Source organism: Triticum aestivum, chromosome 2A (genome assembly GCF_018294505.1).
Source record: "Triticum aestivum cultivar Chinese Spring chromosome 2A, IWGSC CS RefSeq v2.1, whole genome shotgun sequence".
In the NCBI taxonomy this organism is placed as follows: Eukaryota; Viridiplantae; Streptophyta; class Magnoliopsida; order Poales; family Poaceae; genus Triticum; species Triticum aestivum.
This window is the reverse complement of record NC_057797.1, coordinates 20,334,820-20,352,952: the sequence shown is the minus strand read 5'-3', so window position 1 is coordinate 20,352,952 and position 18,133 is coordinate 20,334,820. Positions and strand designations below refer to the sequence as shown.

General features: G+C 40.7%; 1 protein-coding gene across 2 annotated transcripts; it reads left to right on the top strand.

Moving 5' to 3' along the window:
• Nucleotides 1-14,804: 14,804 nt before the first annotated feature.
• Nucleotides 14,805-17,834, top strand: LOC123184363 (putative receptor-like protein kinase At4g00960). Of its 2 annotated transcripts, XM_044596508.1 has the most exons (5): nucleotides 14,805-15,528; nucleotides 15,801-15,951; nucleotides 16,187-16,415; nucleotides 16,524-16,680; nucleotides 16,781-17,834. In XM_044596508.1, the coding sequence occupies exons 2-5, from the start codon at nucleotides 15,897-15,899 to the stop codon at nucleotides 16,994-16,996; spliced, it is 657 nt and encodes a 218-aa protein (XP_044452443.1). In that variant the 5' UTR covers nucleotides 14,805-15,528; nucleotides 15,801-15,896; the 3' UTR covers nucleotides 16,997-17,834. The 2 variants fall into 2 exon arrangements, with proteins under 2 accessions (XP_044452443.1, XP_044452442.1); XM_044596507.1 differs by having other exon boundaries at nucleotides 14,805-15,951.
• Nucleotides 17,835-18,133: the final 299 nt, after the last annotated feature.

The window sequence follows — 18,133 nt, the reverse complement described above, 5'->3', positions numbered from 1 at the left end:
TCTGTAATGTCATAACATATTTAGGAACTTGAAAAATATTTATAATTTAAATAATTTTTTGAATTGAAAAAATCACTATTTTTAAAAACATGTAAAAGAGAGAAAACTAATAACCAGAAAGAGAAAAGAGGAAAACATGAAAAAGGGGAAATAGGAAAACTGAAATAAAAACATTCAAGCTAAAATCGCAGATGAAATAGGAGGGAAACCGTGGCGAAGCTCAAGTTATGAAGGTCCATGTAGGGTGATGTGCATTTGGTTGACACTGTCAAGGTCTAGGATAGACTGATCCTGTGGTGTGTGGTTATGTCTGTGGCCACTCTGTTTGGTTGAGGATCGTAAACCTGGCCTCGAGAAAGCTCAATTATGAAAGCCATTGGTTTGAGACTTGTAACGTAGAAGAAACATCTGATAATAGGAGGATTAGTTATAAGGCGAATGTGCTTGGGCAGCCAAGCGATCGATTTCCAGTTGAGCCATGCTAAACAACATGATTGCATGATGGCCACGCGAAGCAAGTCGATGTGGTCATGAGGCCAGTATAGCATTTGGTATCTCTAGATCACACAAGGATTAGTCGTAACACAGCTCTCGGGCGCGGCTATACCTCGCCTGTTGCGAGAAGTACCGCTACGACGCCTCAAGGACCGCCCCTAGTGGACCGGCCAGTAGCGGTATTGTTCATTTCTTCATGCAGTTTGTTTTCTTTTTTCTTTTCCATTATTACTTTGAAACGGAGGGAGTATTTTCAAAATATTTTGAATACATATCTGCAGAAACAATTACTACTTCAGTTTTGAGTAAAAGTTTGTGAAGTGCTAAAACATGCTTGTGCAACTTTAATAAAATGTTTATAGCATATGACAAAAAATGTTCACACAATACAAATAAATGTTTGTCCAAATTAAAAAAATCATAAAATGTAAAAGATGTTCTAGTAATGAAAAAAAATTCTTATGATTCAAAAAAATGTACGTGAAATTTTCAAACAAATATCCATGTGCTTCAAAAAAATATGTTGTTGACATTTAAAAAATTGGTAACACAATATAAAAAGTGTTCACATAGAATAATTTATTTTGGTACCATTCAAAAAAATGTTCATGAAATTTTAGTTAAAAATTTAAATCTTTGAAAGAAATATCGGTGACATTTTTTAGAAACAATATACAATATAAACATGTTTGTGCAGTTTTAAATATATATTACGATTAAAAATGGTCAGTGTGTATCAGAAAAATCTTCAAACATGTATTTAAGAAAAATGTACAATGTCTATCAAAAAATGTTCCATGTGTACACTGAAAATATACATTGTGTATTGAAAAAATGTAGACATGTGCTAAAAAAAGGAAAAGAACAAACAGAAAACAGAAGAAAATAATGAAAAAAAGAATGAATGAAAGAAAGAAAGAAATAGATAAATAAAAGAAAACCAGTGAGAAAATGGCCAAAACCCCCAAAAAAACAAAGATACCCGATGAAGAAAATATAGAAAAAATGAAGAACACTAGTGAAGAAATAAAGAAAAGCAAAGAAAAACAAAAAAAAAACAAACGAACTCAAAGAAAAACCGGGTTGTTATGTGGGTTGCAACCCGTTGCGACACTGGAGCGCTCCCCCATGCATCTTTTGCCACTTTTCTTGGGGAACAACCTCACCTAGTTTCTCCCTTACATCTTTGTGACGTGATCTTCTTCTGCTGATAATGCTGGCGAGAGCTCCTGTTCCGTTTGTAACCAAACGAGCACCTCATAGTGGATTAGCCCACTTACTGGTTTTCTCTGGTTTTGATTGAAAAGAGCCTACTGCTAGAGAATATGCTAGGCTGGCCTGTCTGGAGCTGGACAAGAACTAGAATTTGGGTATTTCTCAAGATTTTAAGATCCATAAATTACAAAAATATTCATGAATTTGAAAGAGTTGCATAATTTTTATAAATGTTCAAAATTCTGAAAATAATTCACAAGTCTAAAGAAATATTCATTATTCTTGGAAAAATGTTCAACAATTCAAAAACTATTCACAAGATTTAAACACTCATCCTCTACCTGAACAAAGGCTCACATTTTAAAAAAATGACAGGTTTTCAAAAATATTCGAGGATTTAAAATTGTTCATCAATTCGTAAAATATTATGAATTGAGAAAATGTTCTCAAATTTCATAACACATTAGGAACTTGAAAAATATTTCTTAATTTAGAAATGTTTTTGGATTAGAAAATTCTACAAGTATTTGAAAAAGTAAAAAAGAAAATTAAAAACCAGAAAAGAGAAAAACATGAAAAAGGAAAGATTGAAGAAAAACATCCCAGCTAAAACCACACATGAAATAGGAGGAAAACCGCTGCGAAGCGCAAGTTATGCAGGTCCATGTAGGGTGATGCGTGTTTGGTTGAAACTTTAAGATTTGCGCGGAGTAGGATTTCCGGTTCCGGGCTAGACTGATCTGGTGGTGTGAGGTTAATGTCTATAGCCACTTTGTTTGCTTGAGGACCGCAGAACTGGCCTCGAGAAAGCTCAATTATGAAAGCCATTGGTTATTCCTGCAAGAAAAAGCCATTGGTTTGAGACTTGTCCCACAAAAGAAACGTCTGACTATAGCAGGATTAGTTATAAAGCAGATGCGCTCGGGTGGCTAGGCGATCGATTTTCACCTGGGTCACGCTAAACAACATGCTTGCGTGATGGCCACGTGAAGCAAGTCGATGTGGTCATGAGGCCAGGCTAGCATGTTGTGTCTCTAGATTACACCAGGATTAGCCCAAACACAGCTCTCGCCCACGGCTATTCCTCGCTTGACTTGCTTGCTACGGGAGGTACTGCCACAGTGCCTCGAGGAACGCGATGTACCACAGGGCAGAGGGACGGCCTCACATACACGCACTGTTGGATGGAGGTGAAGGGGCAGTATATGTGAGACGACATGGTCCGTTGATGAAAAACTTTTTGGACGTCTAGTTAATCTTGTCGAATTTGAGACATTGTTGTACTAGACGTAATTTATATGCTATGTATGGATGATTTGTGCTATCGTTTATCCGTACTTGGATGAATATCGGTCGGTTTGCATGAATTTCGTTTGTTAGTTCAAACGCGGGTTGAAATGTATGCGGACAACGTTGGATGGTGGCATCCGGCATCAATGTCCGTGGAAGATGCCAGAGAAAATTTGCGGGTCAGCGTTGGAGATGCCCTTAGTCGGAGGAGAAAGAGAAGCGGCATGTTGATTACTAGCCGGCTGCAGCATGAGCCCAAAAGACTTTGTGAGGTTGCAATGTGGGCCATCTATTAAGAAAGTGGTACACATTTAAAATTACTATTGTATATACCCGGCTATTAGGTCGGTTATAGATGACATAGCAACTTCATATAACCGATTATTGGCTGTATTATTAACTATATGCTCTTATTACTTTCGTCGCCCGGTGGAACATGACTGGCAATGACAGGTGGCAACAATAATCCAAGGGAGGTAAATAGTGAGCGAAGAAACCCCAAGTGATGTCTTGTTGCCATTTCTCACGCAGATGCCATGCCGAGACATCTGCAGCACAAGCCCTGAGACACTTTGTGAGGTTGCAAGGAGGTGAGCCATCTATTAAGATAGTAGTACACATTTAAAATTTACTTTGCATACCCGGCTATTAGGTTGATTATATATGACATGGCAACTTTTTATAGCCCATTGCTGGCTGTATTATTAACTATATGCTCTTATTACTTTCATCGCCCTGTGGAACATGACTGGCAATGACAGGTGGCAACAATAATCCAAGGGAGATAAGTAATGAGCGAGGAAACCCCGGTGATGTCTTGTTGTCACTTCTCACGCAGATGCCTTGCCGACCTTAAGGGGCTTCACCACCTCCCAGGTGAAGTCGGTGTCATCGCGCCCAAAGTGACCGTAAGCAGCTGTCTTGATGAACCTGTTCCCGCCCTTCTTCAAGTCGAGGTTGATGCTGATCATCCCGGGCCGGAAGTCAAAGTTCTCCTTGACGAGCTTGAGGATCTCCCCGTCGGGGATCTTCCCGGTGCCGTATGAGTCTACGAAGACAGACAAAGGCTGAGGCACGCCGATGGCATACGAGATCTACACGATGCAACGGCGCGCGAGCTCACTGGCAACGATGCTCTTGGCGGCCTGCCTGGCGATGTAGGCACCGCTTCGGTCGACCTTGGTGGGGTCCTTGCCGGAGAAGGCGCATACTGATAAATTTTACATTTACTTAATTTTACATACAATTTTTGTATTCATGAACATACTGATAAATTCCAAACAAGCATTTTACTTCTATTTCTTAAAACATATTTTAACCCATAATAGTTGTTGAATTTCTCAAACATTTTCTAAATTTTGAGTTTTAAATAATTTTTGAATTGGCAAAAACAATGTAAACAATGTTTTTGGAATTAGTGGAAATATTAATAGTTCACTTTTTCAAATTTTATAATATAATTATGTTCCTAAACATTTTCTGAATTCGTTTATTTTTTTAAATCCATGCCCAACTTTTAAATTCATGAATAGTTTTTTCGTTCATGAATATTTTTCAAATTCGTGAATATTTTTCAAATTCATGAAAATTTTAAATTAAAATGAAACCGTCCTAAGTAAAAAACTAACTGGACTAAATAAAATCAAAACACAGAATATGAGAAAGACTGAAAGAGATAAAAAAGGAGAAAAATGCATTTGTGATCTTCTGCTAGTCCCTCGCTTTGTTATTTTTAGTGGTGCCAGTCGCTCGCTAGGAGGGTGATGCGCCTATGAATGGGCATTGTAGGTGATGGTAACCACAATTTCTTGGAGAGCTACATATAGCATCTCCCATAGTGATCAAACACAAAATGAATGCAAGTTTATCTCCAAAAAAACGAAAAATAAGAAGAAGACAAAGTGTTGTGTGAAAATGATAGTATGGGTCTAGGAGGTCAAAGCCGTTTGGATAACACAACAATCACTAGGCCATTCGATTGGCACACAGAAAACATTGGTCTCCTTTGCTAGAGTAGTACAATGGTTTGGAATTGCATTTCCACTTGGGCTCGCTCGTATACTCCCGGGCCCTTCCGTTGGAGGGGGCGCTTCGAGGTCTCGCTTATTGCGAGACCAAATTATGCCTTGCCTTAAGGGTCGATGTAATGGGCCAGGTCTAGCGTGACGTCGCGCGAAGAGGTACACCATGTACTTCTTTTTTTCTTTCAGCAATCATAATTAGCGAACATTCACTGGAAGGGATGACAAATGCGAAGGGTTTGATGGCGACTTTAGGCGTCGCGCTCACGAGGATGGTGAAAGATAACAATTTTAGTTTGCAAGCTCAACAATTTTCTGGTGAAAAACTGAAGTGCTACAGACACTAGTAGAAAACGGGGCTATGGTCCAGGCCGGGGCAGCCCATTAGTCCCGGTTCAATCTAGAACCGGGACCAATGGGGGCATTGGACCCGGTTTGTGAGCCCAGGGGGCCGGCCGGGCCACGTGGGCCATTGGTCCCAGTTCGTCTGGACCTTTTGGTCCCGGTTGGTGGGACGAACCGGGACAAATGGGGCTGGCTCCTGGCCCACCACCATTGGTCCCGGTTGGTGGCATGAACCGGGACCAAAGGCCTCGCGCTGCGGGCACACAGTTTAGTCCCACCTCGCCGGGCGAAGGGCAGCCGCACTGGTTTATAAACCCAGTCGCGGCTGCCCTTTCGAACTCCTCTATAAGCAGGCTTCTGGGCCTAACTACGGCGCGCTGCCCTGTGAGTCTGCTGGGCTTTAGGGCCTGTAATTGCATGCCTGTGTCATAGCAGGCCCACAGGGCAGCGCCCCAATTTTTTTTATATTTTTTTCTTTTATGTTTCTTCCATTTATTTCTTCGTAATTTTTTGTATAGTTTTTTCTTTTCTGTTATATTTATTTGTGAGTAGTTTTTCATCTAGTTTGCCAAAATTCAACATATTCAGAGTTCATTTTGTAGTGATTTTCAATTTCACGGTCATTTTGTGAACGATTGAAAAATAGCAAATATAATTTGTTTCCTTTTCTGCTTTATTTTTTCTTCTATTTATTTCTGAGTAGTTTTTCTTTTCTGCTATATTCATTTTCTTATATTTATTTGATAACTAGAATCACTGACAGAAAGTTTGTAATTTTTGGTATCTCTGTGCAGAAAGATTACAATTTGATAACTAGAATCACACAAATTTAGTAAACTAGTGATTCACACAAATTTTAAAAAATTCAAATTTAAACTATTCCACCGTACATCATGCCGTCCCTTGTTGTGCCACCCGGCTCATCGACTTGGTAGATTTGTTCTTTTTCATTAAAAGTAATGATTTGTTGATGCCAACATTTATAGCCTAACTACTCGGACGTGAGTTGGCGGTGTCCCTTACTTCGGTCCGGTTTCTACGACGGTATGCACTTGTGGGTGGCCACACAACTCTTCAACTCCCATTGCCCGGTTTCCTTGATCTTTCTTCCACGGACCTTCCATGGGCAAACAACCAAACTTGATCCCTTTCTTCAAATGAGCATTCTCGTCCTCACCCAGTGGCCTTGGATCACCCATCCTCAGGCAAGGTGATGGTTCAATCAAGCCCAACCTCATGCCACCATCAACATGAGATTCACACAAGTTTACAAAGAATTCAAATTATAACTATTCTAATTTGAAAAACTAGAATCACTAACAGAAAGTTTATAATTTTTGTGACTTAAAAGAAAAAAGAAGTCGCTAAAAAACTATAAGTATTTAGTTCTAAGTAGAAACGAAAAACTAATGGCACTAGTAAAGTTAATCACAAACATGAGATTCACACAAGTTTACAAAGAATTCAAATTATAACTATTCTAATTTGAAAAACTAGAATCACTAACAGAAAGTTTATAATTTTTGTGACTTAAAAGAAAAAAGAAATCACTAAAAAACTATAAGTATGTAGTTCTAATTAAGTAGAAACGAAAAACTAATGGCACTAGTAAAGTTAATCACAAACATGAGATTCACACAAGTTTACAAAGAATTCAAATTATAATTATTTTAATTTGAAAAACTAGAATCACTAACGGAAAGTTTATAATTTTTGTGACTTAAAAGAAAAAAGAAATCACTTAAAAACTATAAGTATTTAGTTCTAAGTAGAAACGAAAAAAATAGCAAAAAAAATGCCACCTACAGGGCCACCACGGCCTGAATACGACTAGAAACCCAACCATGGGCCAGGATTCAGGCCCGCAGCAGGCCCAATAGGCCCACAGGCATTGCAGTGACAGATTAGTCCCGAAAGCCTGCAGTTGAGAGGAGCTCGAGAGGATGGGCGCAGCAGCGCTTATAAACCACACCCGACCCCTCTCAACTAGCGAGGTGGGACTAAACTTTTGGGCGCGGGCAGCACAAGGCCATTGGTCCCGGTTGGTGGGACGAACCGGGACCAAAGGGGTACATTGGTCCCGGTTGGTGCCATGAACCGGGACCAAAGGCCTCCGCTTCCCGCCCTTTGGGCTGCCGAAAAGTGGCCTTTGGTCCCGGTTCGTGGCACCAACCGGGACTAAAGGGGGCATTAGTCCCGGTTCCTATCACGAACCGGGACCAATTCTTCGTCTATATAAGTAGCACTTGTGAAATTTTCGATTCAGTTCGTTCTCGCCCCGCCCGACGACGCCGCCAGGCCGCCGTATCCGCCTCGTCGTCGCCGTCGTCGCCCCGCGCCTTCCCGTCGTCGCCCCGCGCCGCCCCAATCGTCGCCGTCGTCGCCCCGCGCCGCCCCGTCGTCGCCCCGCGCCGCCCCGATCGACGTCGTCGCCGCCTCCCGCCCCGACCCGCCCCGATCGACGCCGTCGCCGCCTCCCGCCCCGCGACGCCGCCCCGACCCGCCCCGCCCCTGCCCCGCGCCGCACCTCGCCGTTGCCGTCCCCGTCGCCATCGCCGTCGCCGTCCCCGACACCGTGAGATTTTGTTAGATTTTGTTAGATTTAGTTAGATTTTTCATATTGTGTTAATTTAGTTAAATTAATGTTACTAGTAGTTAGATTTTGTTAGATTTTTTTGTAGTTCATAGATTTTTTGTTAGATGTGTAGTAATTTAGATGTGTAGTTCATAGATTTTTCTGTTAGATTTTTTTTCATGTTGTGTAATTAATTTGTTCATATTGTGTTAGATTTATTTATGATTTTTTCTGTTGTAATTTAGATTTATTAATGATTTTTTTGTTCATAGTATTTTCTTTGTCAATTTATTGTGTATGTATAGGAAAATTGTGAATGATATATTTCATTTATGAATATGTTCATATTTAGAATAGAGGAAAAAGGAAAAAATAAGAAGAGAAAGTGTTTAATATAATTAGTTAGAACAATAATAGAACTATAGTTGAACTATAATTGAACTATAATTAGTTAGAACAATAATAGAACTATAGTAAAACTACTTTATTTAACTATTCATTTTTAGTAAGTCATACTATTTTTTTGTTCCTGCATTTTTAGCAAGTTGATTTAATAGTTGAACTAACTAGAACTATAGTTAAACTAGTTGATTTAATAGTTGAACTAACTACATTTTTAGCAAGTTTCTTTATAGTAAGTGCTTCATATATAGTTGAACTAACTAGAACTATAGTTAAACTAGTTGATTTAATAAAACTGGTTTATTATACTATAGAAGTAATTTATTTTTAGCAAGAAAATTAATAGAACTAGTTTATTTTTTTAGTTAAAGCAATTATTCCCGCATCGACGTGGACGATGCCTATCCCGCATCCTCGTCGTCGAGTCGGGGGCGGACGACACCTGCTTGACCAGATGGGCCATGTCCAGGACTGGGCTCCGCCGGGGTGGTACTGGGAGGCGCTACCTTCCGGGGGGCGTAGCTTGGTGAGGAGCCAGCCCGTCGTTGACCCGATCCTTGTTTGGTGGCGGTCGCGTGGGCCAGTGACGGTGCCGAGGCTTCCGGACACCGCGGAGGTGGTACGTCATCGTGTCAGTGAGGAGGACCAGCACGTCCATCGGTACATGGTTGCGTTGGAGGGCAGGTTCGAGAATACCTGGCAGGTTCTTCAGGGATCTCACTGGAGCTATGATCCTGTGATGGTTCCTTCCCTTTGGGTGTCCACCGCCCGCGCCGATACCCGTCGGGCGCTACGGTTCTAGCTGTACTAGCGATATGTATGATATATAGTATTCGACGTGTATTAGTGATAATATTCGATGTGCGGACACATGGAGATGATGTAGTTTTTCTTATAATTGAAGGCATCCTAATTTGAATACTACTTATTGAATGCTCAAATTAGAGAGCACTATGCAAGGCATATGCATATGATTAGTTGAATAATAATGATATAATTTAGTCTTTGAATTATGAACGTATAGGAAATGTCATCATCGGACGACGAAAGTCTCCCGGGGGAGTGCAACTGGTGCCACGACGATCGAGGTGAGTGCGACAGGCCTCACCTGGACGATGGTCGACGCTTCAGTATTAAGCTGGAGGAGACTTTCGACGTTGAAACGGTACGCAACGACGACAAGTTTTTCTTATATAACTAAGCATGACTTCAACTATTTCAACGTGTAATTTTCATCTTTTACAATTCGAGTATAGTTGATCCCATGCCATGCAAGATGCTATGTCTTGGAGAGGATGGGTTTTGAAGACCATGAAAATTTTGAAACGAAGAAAATTCACCTAAGGACCCATCATGATGTGGATTTTAAAGTAAAGTTGTATAATGCTGAGAGTTTAACCCATTTTGGTTGCAAAAATTGGGAAGCATTTTGCAAATTGTATGGTTTTGATGAGGGTATGCTTGTCACCATGGATCTTGGTGATCCTGAAATCGAGCAAGACAATATGGACATTTGGGTCCTTGTTGATACTCCTCCAGTTCTATCGCTATGTGAGTTTCTCAAACATAGTTAATTATTAATAGAACTTATATTTTTCATTTCAAAATAGTTGACAATTTATTTCCATTGACAGCTTATTTTGAAGTATCAAAGAATGTGCAGAATATGGTAGATAGAACTTACTACACCGATGGCTCTGAGTTAACTTACAAGGAGAAAACTCATCTGGTTGGATTTTGTAGAGATATTGAGAATTACAATATCTACAATCGAACTCCTGAACATTATGGTCAATACGTGCCACTAGTGCACGTGTTGAACTATGGTAACTACCATGGAGATACCCTGGTAGGTTTTTCTACTATTACGACATTCATGCATCTTTTTGCATACTTCTAAAACTAGTACATCATTGCTAACTACGAAGTTATTACTGTGTTTTTCAACAGCTTATCCCAGAGGGTTGTGTGCCTCATTTGATGTATCAGAATGGCGGCAGCGTTCATGTTTTGAACATATATCCAGGTCATCCTACGAATCTCAACTGTCCATACCGGATTTCTAAAAGAAGTGGAGACATGACAATCAAAGGATGGAAAAATGTATGGACAGTCGTGAGGAGCTTCTTGGAAGCAAAAGGAAGCGAGGCGCACGAATTGGAGACAGGATGATCTCCATTCTTCATAATGGAAATTCAGGGTCTATATTGTTTTATGCTATTTTACCTTAAGTGTGTTTAGGTCCGATCCTCCTGATACTGATGTTCATGTGCTAATTAGAACAATTATGTAGAGTTGGGTTCGATGACTATGAGGATGATGATCGTATGACTTATTATTAATAACGAGTAGAAGTTGTATGATGATGCTTGATTAATTAGCTAGTAGGACTTGTTATTATATATGATGATGTATATGCGAGCATGCATGAGTTATTATATATATCGATCTGCAGGTGAAATGAACATATGTAGTCCTTGCAAGGACTACATATAAGAGAGGACAGTTCTCTCTATTAGCTAGCTAATAACAACCTAAAAATAACCCCCTAAACTCCTAAAACAGCCACTTTTTTTAAAAAAAGAGAAAAACCTCCTGCTGACGCGTGGAGGTCTATTGGTCCCGGTTGGTGCCACCAACCGGGACCAAAGGCCCTCCTGCCTGGGCTGCCGGCTGCGGCCACGTGGGGGCCCATCTGTCCCGGTCCTGGTTTGAACCGGGACTAAACGGTGAGGGTATTAGTAACGACCCTTTAGTCCCGGTTCAGGAACCGGGACTAAAGGCCCTTACGAACCGGGACAAAAGGTCGGTTTTCTACTAGTGAGAGTTGCCATGCTCGGCCAACACGAATTGCCATCTTCGCAAATGTCATCCCTCCCAGCAAACGTTCACTGGCTATTGGGGTCCTTTTCTTTTTGATATCTCGCACAACATGAGGACGAAAGAGATGACCCAGAGAACTTGTGGTTCCTCTACAATGGTGTTATGGTGGAGTTGAAACATCACCCAAATAGGATCCAAGCATTCATCCAAGCACACCAAAGGGTCAGGACCAAGAAGTTCACAAACAACTCGAAGATGATCTTGTTGAGTACCGTTGGCTACATCTTAATACTTGATTAGTGTGCTTTTATCGTGTCTTATTTGGATTATTACTCCATTCGGACCGCATCTTGTGTTTGAATTTGAATGATTAAGTTTGAAGACATTAAATTTGATCTATATTTTAATTGTGTGTCCTAGAATTTTAAAATTTCAAATTAATATGTCGTGATATTAGATTTTATAGGATTGTTCATTTCTTCACTCAGTTTTTTTTCTTTTGTCTTTTCCATTATTACTTTGGTTTATCTGTTCCAAAATAGTTGTCATGGTTTCAGTTCGATTTCAACTGAAACCACAACAAGTATTTTGGAACATAGTGAGTATTTTCGAAATATTGCAAATTCATATATGCCAGAAACAATTACTACTTCGGCTTTGATAAAAAGTTTGTGAACAAAGAAAAAAAAAAGTAAAACAGTGCAAAATGGCCAAAAATACCAAAACAAATAAACCAGGTGAAGGGAAAACAGAAAAAAAAATGAAGAAAACTGGTGAAGAAACAAAGAAAAAAAAACGTACAAACTCAAAGAAAAAACGGTGAAGAAACGTTACAAACAGCCCATTGCCGAGGAGCTCCTGTAAGGAATAGCCCTGGCAGCTGGACTCGGGAGCTCTGCGTCAAATAGTGCAGCCTTCACGCAGTGAAAGACCGACAGGGCTAGCTTATTCAGCTCTCCTACGGTTGCGACTATTTACGTGGCACTGGCAGTCAAGTGGCCCTAACTTTTCCTGTTCATTTTTCTAACTTTTTTTTTCTTTCAGGTGGTTTTTTCACCCGGTTTCTTTATATAGAACATAAAAATTTAAAAATCTAATAAAAATAGCAATTGGTAGAAAATATTTGAAAAATGAAAAAAGGCATGTGAACAATATTTTACAAACGTGATCATTTTTAGAACTTCTGAATGTTTTCTGAAATTATGAACATTTTACAATAATTTACACATTTTAAGAAAGGTGGACATTTTTTTAAATCACTTACTTCTTAAATTTGTGAACATTTTTTTATTAAAATTTTTAACCATTTTTTAGAAAACGGAGAAGAAAAAAACGGAAAGTATAAAACAAAAACCAGACCGGAACCTCTTAGAACCGATGTAAACCAGACAATGACCTTCCAGAGGGTTCTAAAACTTTGTCCCATGTAACGTTTCGCAGAACCAGAATAGACTAGTATTATTATTTTATCATAGATTTTTTTTAGGGAATTGTTTCTTTTCTTTGAAAATTGAAATCAGGTTAATTCTTTTATCAACGTCTTTTTTTAAACGGTGGACATCCTTTATGTTGTATAGGTGTTACATCGCGTATACAACTTAATGGTACACCACTTTTAGCAATGGTTCATAATTCGGCATTTCTTCCAATGCCAGCGCTCTTTATCATAACTTCTGCTCATTGCAAACCTATTATACGAATATCATTTACTCACTACTGTTGTTCTTTGACCAGCATCGGATTACTGTGGGATTTTTTAGCATTTTGCCGCAATGAGTGGCAAATAGGGGGTGATGTTGCACTCGGTCGGCCAGGTAACAGAATTCCAGCAATTAGGCCATGCTAAATAACATGTCTGGGTGATGGGCATGCTAAGCAAGTTGATGTGGGCATACCTATCATTAGGGCTGCAAGAAAAGCTCGAGGCTCGTGAGCCACTCGAGATCGACTCGTTTTTGACTCGACTCGAGATCGACTCGAAAAGAAACGAGCTGAGTTTGAACACTTTATGTAGCTCGACCGAGAAACGAGCCGATCATGAGCCAATGTTGGCTCGCTCGATTTTAGCTCGATAGCTCGATAGAATATCATTATGTTAAATAATCATGCCTTATATTAAATGGAAATACGATAATTTATTACCATCTATGTTGTCCATAATTTTTCTCCATTTTATTTACCAACAAACATGGAAACTTAACTAAGTGCGGAGAAGATTTAGGCCTCATTATGGCACGTGGTCCACTATGTGTTAAATAACCTATATTTTTGGCAGAGTTCCCAGCATATTCACCTTATTTTTTTTGTTTTTCATCCATAGATTCATATTTTTTACCATCTCATTTAGCTCGAAACTAGCCCGAGATCGACTCGAGATCGTTACAAGCTGAGCACGAGTCATGTTCTACAGCTCGATCATGAGCTTCACTCAGTTTGAGCTCGCTCGAATTTTTATATGAGTTGAGCTGAGCCAACTCCAACTCGCTCGAGCTCGACTCGTTTGCAGCCCTACCTATCATAAAAACATCTACAAGAACTAAAACATCTACAAGAACTACACGTCAAATTAATAACCAGGTAGTTTCGTTTCTTCGTACGCATGATTTAATTGCCAAGAATACGATGCTCCATTCATTATTCGTTTTAATTATACTCAGGAATGGAGGGGTCAAAGAGTCAACAGGAGAAAGCATTTGGAGATGCAAGATGAAGATGCATGTACTAATATGCATACATGCATTGCGTACACATGCATGCATAGACTTTGGAATTTTAAGGATGACCAGCCGTGCATGCATCCAAGTGGGCCATGGACATGCTACGTATCAACCAAGGAAGTGGGCCGGAAGTTTTCCATCGATCACGCCACGCCACGCAGCTTCTAGGGTGCACCACGACCAGAGGATAAAAAAAAGGACAGCCTAGATTAAATCGGAGGAGAGCCAGAGACGGAGCCGACATGGGCATCGTTTGTGCGGCGCGGCGCGTCTGCACCCTTTAATAAATAGCTAGTCAAGGTTAGGGTTTAGACTCGGGTTTTGTTTAGAGAAGTTTAGCTATATTGCTACTTTTATTTGTCTTCGCTCGTAGCGGCTAGTGCGACCGTCAAGACATCCTATCGGAACCCCATCTTGTAAGATTAATCCCATCTAGCATATTCGCAATTTTGAGATTGCTTGGCTATTATTTTCTTGCATGTTCTTCGATTTGCTTGCAGGAAAAATTCTTCGTGGATAGGTCAATCGCGCCGTTGGCTCGGTCGATAACGCCGTGGAGTTTGTTCAGCGATTGCCGTGGATATCAGTCGTGTACGGTTCTTCCTGTACGGTTGGTAGCCGGATCGTGAGGGTCAAGTCCCACCCAAAATCGTAGTTATCTCCCTCTCATCGAAAGATCGGGCCCCAGTTCACATCACAAGTCAATGTGGTTCCCAGGCCAGGCTAGCATGTTGCATCTCTGGACATTAACCAAACACTTACGTCCATTGAAAAAATCGCATACGAGGCAGTTTTCATGGAGGCCCAATGGCCAGACGTGAGGAAACGAGGACACCAGCCAATCATGCTCATAATTACTGGAGATAGCCACCAAGATCATAATTTTTATTTCCCGGAAGACGCAGCATCACGGTGAGTTTTCTGCTTTAACTACGGCAGGCAATTGCTGCCTTCATGGCTGTGTATTATTACGTCCCGTCCGTCCCCAAATAGCTGGCAGATAAATTCAGTCAAAAGTCAACGAGTTCTAAGTTTGACCAAGGATATATACGAAAATATTAAAATAGACAATATCTACTTTTTTTGCGGGAAAAGACAATATCAAATCAATATCAATATGTTCACCATTAGATATGTTTTCATAATCTGTTTATTCAATATTGTTGTTGTTGGTATTTGTTTTCTATATATTTGGTCAAACTCGGAAAGAATTGACCTTTTTTACTGGATTTGTATGTCATGTATTTGGGGACGCTGAGCTCCCGGGCTTCATTTCATCCTCGGAGTTCGTAAATGACCGTGCTACATACGATGAATAAGGTCTATTTTTTCCTGTAAAACAAAAAAGAAAGAGGAGAGGGAGAGCTGCCAGCTGCGTTGTGAATCCATCACAAGCGCCGGCTGATTTTGATAATCCGTTTGAGCCTCGTGAGTTAGTGGCGTGTTTGTTTTTCAACATGGAGTTAGTGGTGTTTGGTATGCTTGGGACCCACACGGGAAACAAACAGAGAAGAATGACTCGGAAGTGGCAGCGGCGGTTAAACTAGACAAACACACAACCCCTTTCCCCTCTCTGCTCCTGCTGCTCTGTCGTTCGTCGTCCCGGCCGGCGTGGTTCGACCCGCCCGCTCTAGTGGAGTGACTGGTGAGCAGACCCAACTTGCTCCATCAATTTGTTCTGGGATTTCTATGTGTAGCGCGGATTCGTTTGCTCCTTTTGCTTTGCTTGGTGCAGATGTGATTTATCTGTCTTTTCGCTGCAAATAGCCCTTCATTCACTTCATCCGATCGATCCAGTCTGTAGCGGATCTGTTGATTCGCAGTTGCTTTTGTAGAGGCACAACCACAACTAATAGCAATCAGTTCCTTAGATCCGCACAACTAATCAGGCCCCTTCCTTCTCTTATGACGGTTAAGCACCCCAATATAGTGCAATGTGTAGGCTACTGCTATGAAACTCTGAATGAGGTTGCATCATACAATGGGAAAAAGGTATTTGCAGAGAAGGCGGAAATGCTACTTTGCTTAGAGTATCTCCCCACCGGAAGCCTCAATGAGTATCTATCTGGTACGACATTTAATATGGCATGTTGTTTATCGATGTCATCTTCATTTGATACTGTAGACTAGGAAGTTTGGGCTTTGTTTTCCACATGTACCAAGTATTACAACAGATCAATATACTCAAACAAGGACATATATACTATACAAATTTGTAGCACTTCCATACATTGTCTACAGAACATGTAGTAGAATTTCTAGGTAAGATATGTCACAATGTTCTTCTTGGGTTACAAATGCAGATGAATCTTCTGGACTTAATTGGAGCACACGCTACAGAATAATCGAAGGGATTTGCTATGGTTTATGTCACCTTCACGGGCAAAAAGATAACCCCATTATTCACTTGGACCTTAAACCTACAAACATATTGCTCAGCGACGGTATGATAGCAAAAATTGCAGACTTCGGTTTGTCAATGTTGCTTGTACAACCAGGCACTATTATAGCGTCGTCTTCTCTTGGAACACCGTGAGTTGTTGCCACTTTTTCATACATTATTCTTCAAGTCATAAGCAAGATGTGCTTTTTATACTGTCTATTTAACACTATCAACTTCTATTCATGCTGTCAATTCAGTGGTTACATTGCACCAGAGTTTGTGAATGGACGTAAAATTTCGCTCAAGTCGGACATATTTAGCTTGGGCGTAATAATCATCGAGATAATAACGGGAGGCAAGGACTACCCCCTTGATGTTACTAAACCATCATCTTCAAACACATTTGTTGACGATGTGAGGAAATTTTGGTCCACATTTCAAAATAGATGTCCCTTTGTCGACATTGCGCTTACTCTTCACGCTAACAGTCTAGGTATTTTGTCTTATTTCACAGGTTCTTTGCAAATGGAAAAACAGAAGATCACGGAGATATGGAACCCTAGATGTAAATTGCCAAGAAGAAATAAAAAGATGCATTCAGATAGGTCTAATATGTCTGAACCCTGATCGCAATCAAAGGCCTGCAATAAGGAACATCATCAGGATGCTTCAAGGAACAGAAAGTATTGATTGCGGCATTAGCAACCATGCAACATCATCGACAGGCTAGGCATGCACCGGAACCGACGACCTATCTCGTGTCGATCGACGTCACCGTGAGACCCCTCATCAGCAGCTTCGACCTCATCCACTGTCAGGGTGAAGGTAGGGCCCTCATCAGCAGCTCCGGTATAGGTAGAGGGCTGAAGGCGCCAGGACAGACGTCTGGTCGGTTTGCGAGTATTACTAACTGATTTGCTTGATGTTTGTATGTTGCTGTAATAACTTGCAATCGGGCTGCATTAATTATTCGTTACTACCTTCATAGTGTAAAGTAACATAGTAGTAGTGTCATAGATGCAAGCTTTTAAATAGTGGATAACGGACTGGTTGCCGATTATGGTCCGTGTAGCGGAATGCGGATAGCAGGCGATATTGCGGGCGCTATGTCCACATAGCCAATTTTAAAAAAAACACTCATAAATTTGAGATTGCTGTGTATATTTCTAGGCCACTGACAAAAAATATGACGCTTAATTTGAGAAATCATCATTTATATAAGAATATAAACTATAATTGAACAATATTTGGTCGTGCAACCATGCCATCAAGACACATTTATCAAAATAGATTACACAACAAAACAACAAGGACTTATATAGCGGGCGATATTGCGGATAGCGGACGATATAGCGGTCTAATAAGTGATATTGCGCCTGCATCATGACAACACGCTATTTTCTAACGCAACCTTAAATTAATAGCGGCAGGGTGACGCTACCGCTATTGTGGCCGAAATAGCGGAGGTAGCGGACGCTATTTAAAAGCTTGCATAGATGGTCTCATTTATTAGCTTGTAGACTTATCTTGTCTTTGGAAGCGCTATGTTACAGTAATATATTATGTTATGCCCGGTGTGACAAGGGTGGCAGATTTGTTAACTCCCGACGGCCGTTCATGGGATGCAGCAAAGGTGGATGCCATGTTTAGTCCGACTAATGCAGCGGATATCAAACACATCGCTATTGGGGGTCCGGAAGAACAGGATTACATGGCCTGGAACTACACAAAAAATGGGTGCTTTACTGTCAAATCTGCATACCACCTGAGAAAGGCGATGGGAAGAATGAGGACCGGACAGCCGGAGTCCTTTGATACGGTGACTGCACACAAGGGGTTTATGGCGCTGTGGGACACATGTGCACCG